The 5,712-nt window shown below is 37.4% G+C and overlaps 1 protein-coding gene across 1 annotated transcript; it reads left to right on the forward strand.

Moving 5' to 3' along the window:
• The first annotated feature begins 2,425 nt into the window (after nt 1-2,425).
• Nucleotides 2,426-3,861, forward strand: LOC119412212 (C-X-C motif chemokine 9). Its single transcript, XM_037679196.1, has 4 exons — nt 2,426-2,510; nt 2,658-2,787; nt 2,875-2,958; nt 3,365-3,861. Exons 1-4 carry the CDS (start codon nt 2,447-2,449, stop codon nt 3,492-3,494), a joined length of 408 nt encoding a protein of 135 aa, XP_037535124.1. The 5' UTR covers nt 2,426-2,446; the 3' UTR covers nt 3,495-3,861.
• Nucleotides 3,862-5,712: the final 1,851 nt, after the last annotated feature.

Raw genomic sequence — 5,712 nt, forward strand, 5'->3', positions numbered from 1 at the left:
TATATATATATATATATATATATATATCAAGTTATATATATCAAGTTACACTTAAGAGGAAATTTTAAAATACATAGGCCAAAGAAATTAAACATATACAGTATCAGTCTCAGAAGAGGGTTGGTGCTTTATGTCAAAAATATTAGGAAAAAACTATTCAATTCAACTCAGTTCAGTTTATTTATATAGCACCAAGTCACAAAAGAAGTCATCTCAGGGCACTGAACAGAAACCTTCATATATACATATACTTTGTATATAAACAAATGTTAACACTATCTGAGGAGCAGACTGCTTTGAGTTTAACTTCATTGCAGAACTCTCATCTTGAGCAAACATGAAGGCGACAGCAGAAAGTAAAAACTCCCTCATGAGGAAGAAACATTTAGCAGAACCAGGCTCAGGACAAGCGGCCATCTGTTTCAACTGGCTAGATTTGAAAGGACAGGAAGGAGGAACGGAAACACAATGGCAGGTCGAGAATCACACGTTGATACAAATTAAAATGCAACAAGACCTTCATCCCATTCTGCTTTTGGAAACTCTAGAAACTGCAAGTAAGCCTGCAGTCTGAGAGCGAAGTGCTCTGTTAGGAAAATATGGAACAAAAAGATCTCGAATATAAGATGGAGTTAGGTTGTTGAGGGCTTTGTAGGTTCAAAGTAAGATTTTGAATTCTATTCTGAATTTGACAGGGAGCCAATGGAGAGAAACTAAAACTGGAGAGATATGATCTCAACTCTCATTAAAACTCTGGCAGCAGCATTTTGGATTAACTGAAGACTTTTTAAAGAAGTTTTTGGACACCCAGATAACAAACAATTGCAATAGTCCAGCCTGGATGTTATAAATGCATGAATCAATTTTTCTGCATCATTTTTAGACAAGATGTTTCTAATTTTAGAGATATTACGCAGGTGGAAAAAAGTGGTTATAGTAATGGTGTTAATGCGGGGGTTAAAAGACACGTCCTGATCAAAAATAACACCAAGGCTTATAAAATTAGTGCTGAAGGCCAGATTAATGCCATCTAGAGTTGGTGAAAGACTAAAACAAAAATCATTCTTATGATGCACAGAAGGGCAGCACGGTGGCGCAACTGGTAGAGCTGCTGCCTCTCAGCGAGCAGGTCCTTGGTTCAAACCACGGTCCAGGGGCCTTTCTGGGTGGAGTTTGCATGTTCTCTCCGTGCATGTGTGGGTTTTCTCCGGGTGCTCCGGTTTCCTCCCACAGACCAAAAACATGCATGTTAGGCTGATTGATAACTCTAAATTGTCCCTAGGTGTGAGTGAGAGAGTGAATGGTTGTTTGTCTCGTTTTTCTCTATGTGTCCCTGTGATGGACTTGCGACCCGTCCAGGGTGTACCCCGCCCCTCGCACAGTGATTGCTGGACATGGGCACCAGCGACCCCCGTGACCCAAAATGGAATAAACGGGTAAAGATAATGGATGGATGGATGGATGGATGGATGATGCACAGATCCAAAAACTAAAACCTCAGTCTTGTTTGAGTTTAAAAGCAGAAAATTTAGGATCATCCATGTTTTTATTTCTTTAAGACATGCTTGTAGTCCAAGTAACTGATTGCATTCAATGGATTTCATGGACAAATATAACTGCGTATCATCAGCATAACGATGAAAAATCCCACGTTGTTTAGAACTTTACTTAATGGAGGCATATATAAAGTAAATAGTATTGGTCCAAGCATTGAGCCCTGAGGAACTCCATGACAAACTTTGGTGTAAGAAGAAGATTCAGCAAGCATGTAACCTTCAAAATTAAAGTCTTTCAAGTCACAAAATGGAGTTTTAGTGGAAAAAAAAAATGTTTAAAGACCTTTTTTGTTTTGTTTTTTTACAAGTAAAATATGCATATTAATGTATACATTCTTCACAGCATCATATTTTCACTCTGAAAGAAACGAAACATTTCATTCAAAAGAAAAATTATATAGGCTATTGATTTGGTTTGGTATGCAGGTGCAGGAAATTAGGTGAAATCGCATGAGGCTGTTGACACAGAGCCAACAGAGTGAAAGGAGTATAAAGTTTTATCAACTGGCTTAACAAACAAACAAAGGCTAAAGGGCAGAGTCTGTGTCTCACCCAAGGATATTTTATATTGGCACTGTCCGTTTTAAAACAGAAATATAACTTGGTTTTACAAAAAAAAGAAAAAGAAACCTTGTAGAGTTATGTGCATTGCCTTTTCTTCTGCTGAACAGTATAAAACAAAAGAAACACATTAATTATGTCCTTCAAGATATAATGAATTTGTCAAACAAGAAAAAGGCTGTCCCTGAACAGAAGAGGATCACGCTCACGGGAAATTCCTGGATTTTTTGGAAAATCCATCTTGAGTTGTTGGGGGAGGAGCATTAGAACAATATAAAAAGCAGCATGTGGTTCAGAGGCTCAGAGCAAATGTGCCACATGTCTCCAGCATGAAGCCTAATCAAGTGGTTTGTCATTTCGCCTTCCTGAGCCTCTACTGCGTACTGACTGCAGGTTAGAATTTACTAATCTTTATTTGAACATTATCCAAGTGGGGATTGTTGTTTTCTCACTGAGCATGTGAGTTTTGAAGGAAGTGAACCCTTGCTCCTGTCGCTCCGTCTTGAATTAACCTGTAATCTTGTTACTGTGTCTGTGCAGTGCGGGAGTCAGAAGGAGCTTATGTTCCAGGAAGATGTTTGTGCCCACAGACGCAGTCAGGTGTCAGGGGACAACTGAAAGAGCTCACAGTCTACCAAAAAAGTGCCACCTGTAACAACGTGACTGTCATGTGAGTAGCAGCTTCTGCAAACATGTGCATTCTTTATCATGCACAAACAGACGAGTTAGACTAAATGTGTCCCTATGTGCTTTTCAGAGTAACACTAAAAAGGAACAGTGCAACTGTTTGCCTGGATCCAGAGGCGCAGATGGGCAAACAGCTGATTCGCTGCTGGAATAGGTGAGGATCTCAGTAGAAAACAGTTAATGAAACAGTAGGTGCGCAAAGCTGTTTGTCCTGGAAAGCTAATCTCTATCAGGATTTATTAGGTTGATAATAGTTTAGGAAGGGATTGTGTATCATTTCAAGATGTAAACTGAAGCTCTGAATGACAATGTATTTACCTTAAATGCCCACGACTCTAGATGGGATCCACCCAGCTCCAGTTTCCCATAAACCACTGAGATCTTGTTTATTGTCAAGCCAGTTCTTATAATAACAGAGCAGTTGTGCAATTTCTTTATCTTTTCTGCAGGTAGTCAGCACATGCGCATTACATCCAACTTTTTAATCATGGGAAAAATGTTCAAGTTTTAATTTAAGTGTTGGGGAGCTCATTTTGTTCTTTTGTTTACATGTCTTCTAGAGCTACAAAGTTGAATCGTGATGTGAAGCTGTGTCTTAAGAGGAGGAGACGAAAGGGTGGTCGGCGCCAGAGGCAGCAAAAGAGGCCACAGGGTCACAACAGGAGGGCGTTATCCTCCGACTCCCAGTAGTTCTGCAGGTTGACGAGTCGCATAAAGCCACTGAGTGTACAGACTGATTCGTGTTGCATTGTGGGCTTGTTGTCCTTTCTATAAATGTTATGAAGCTCAGATATTATGGAGTCTGAGCTGCAAATGTCTAAGAAGCAGGAAGCTTTGTTTTTTTTTTTGTATATGTGCAAATTACTATTTTATTCCTAAAAACTAAGCCCTGGAGGCTTGGCATAAATGGTGACAGGTTAAGTTTTAAAGCACTGTAAAGTGGTCTGTGCACTATTTATGTGTAGTTCTGTCAAAACAGCTGGAAAACCATGTATTAGTATAGCATTGTTGGTTATTTATTTTTATATGAAAATCCCAAAACGTGTTTTTTTTTTTTTAATAAATATCCCAGAACAATGCTGTGATTGTGTCATTTTAGGCTCAAGCATTTGATGTTTCATCATAATTAAAGGAAGAGGAGGATAATTCCCTTCTTGGCAGGAAACAAAAGGTCACTAGACTTTAGCCTCTGTTTTTGTTGGGAAGCTTCAGGAAACGAGTCCGCGGGCTAAAACAAACACATCTCACTTGAACTAAATGCACAAATACTGATTATTAAGCTACAAGAAATGCAAAAATTGTGCTTTTATAAAGTAACGCAGTAAAATGTGCAAGAAAAGTCAACAACTGTAATCATTTTGTTCAGCTTTGAATATTCAAAACAGGAGACAAATACTGTGCAACCTATAATGTTTTATATTTTTATGGACTGTTAGTGTTGCACAGGATTGTCTAAGATGACTGAAGAAAAAAAAACAATAAAAGTGTAGTGTATTAGCTGTTAACATGCTTATCATTTGGTTGTGATTTCTTGTAAAGCATGTGACAGGACAGGCAAGCCCATACAGAATAAACGTTTCTCTCCTTGGCCCACACTAACATTTATTTAAAAAAAATCAAAGCATGCTCCAACCTGCTTTGTTTCCATATTACAAGAAAATGACATCGATATTGACTCTTGCAAAACGATGGCGTGATCTCTGTCCCACCAAAAGTTTGTCAGCTCTTGCATGCAAATTGAAAGTGAAAGTAAAGTGCTCAACAAGGTGAGCTTTGTTGAGAGCTGGCATTGGGCAAATAAAGGAATTCTTCTGCTGCGTTATCAGTTAGCACAGTGGGGAAAGTTCAGTGAAAGTTAAAGTTAAACATGGGGGAAATCCAAAGGATGTCAAGATAATTCTTATATTACTGTATGTATGCTTGCAAACTGAAAAAAAACTAATCTAATGGTGAAAGAATATGCAACTAAGCCAATTTGTAACCCAATTTTAAACAGAATGCAATGATTTTCAAATCTAAAGAAACATATTTTAATCATAATGGATCATAGAAAACATCAAATGTTGAAGCTTGAAAATTGTACCTTATTTTAATGTTAATTTTAAATTTTATGGCAAAAACATGTCTCAAAAACTATGCAATAGCAACAAAAGGACATACATTGGGTACTGTATTAATAAAAACAGCTGGAGGGGCATTTTGCAGCAAGTTAAATTAACTAGCAACAGGTCATGAAGAGGCCTGGATATAAAAAGAGCAGTTTAAAGGGGATGGATCTCTCAAGAGTAAAGATGGACAGAGGTTTATTAGTTTGCAAAAAAATGTGTCTAAAAATGGAACCACTTCATGTTATTTATTACTCAAAGGAAAAAAAAGGAGGAAACTTTGAATATCCCTTCATTTAAAGTTCATAATATCAAAGGATTTCAAAAATCTGTATAAAGTTCTGTGCACAAAGGACGAGGCTGAAAGTCAATAGGACCTCAGCAAGGTCTGATCCTGGACTGGACATCACCGCACGGCTTCAGGAACACTTCCACAAATTATTGTCTGTAATCCACATAATCTTATTAAAGCTCTATCGTACAAAGACATACAAAAAAACACCACTGTATTTAATTCATTTGAAGAATCAGCTGATCTGTTCAAAGTTTACTTAGTAACTTTTACAAACTGCTTTCATTTGTAAAAAATAAAATACATTTTTAAGATTAGATAGAGATATAGAGATAGATAGAGATATAGAGATAGATAGAGATATAGAGATAGATAGAGATATAGAGATAGATAGAGATATAGAGATATAGATAGAGATATAGAGATATAGATAGAGATATAGAGATATAGACAGAGAGACAGAGAGACAGACAGACAGACAGACAGACAGACAGACAGACAGACAGACAGA

Source organism: Nematolebias whitei, chromosome 1 (genome assembly GCF_014905685.2).
Source record: "Nematolebias whitei isolate Nwh7 chromosome 1, NemWhi1, whole genome shotgun sequence".
Taxonomy (NCBI): Eukaryota; Metazoa; Chordata; class Actinopteri; order Cyprinodontiformes; family Rivulidae; genus Nematolebias; species Nematolebias whitei.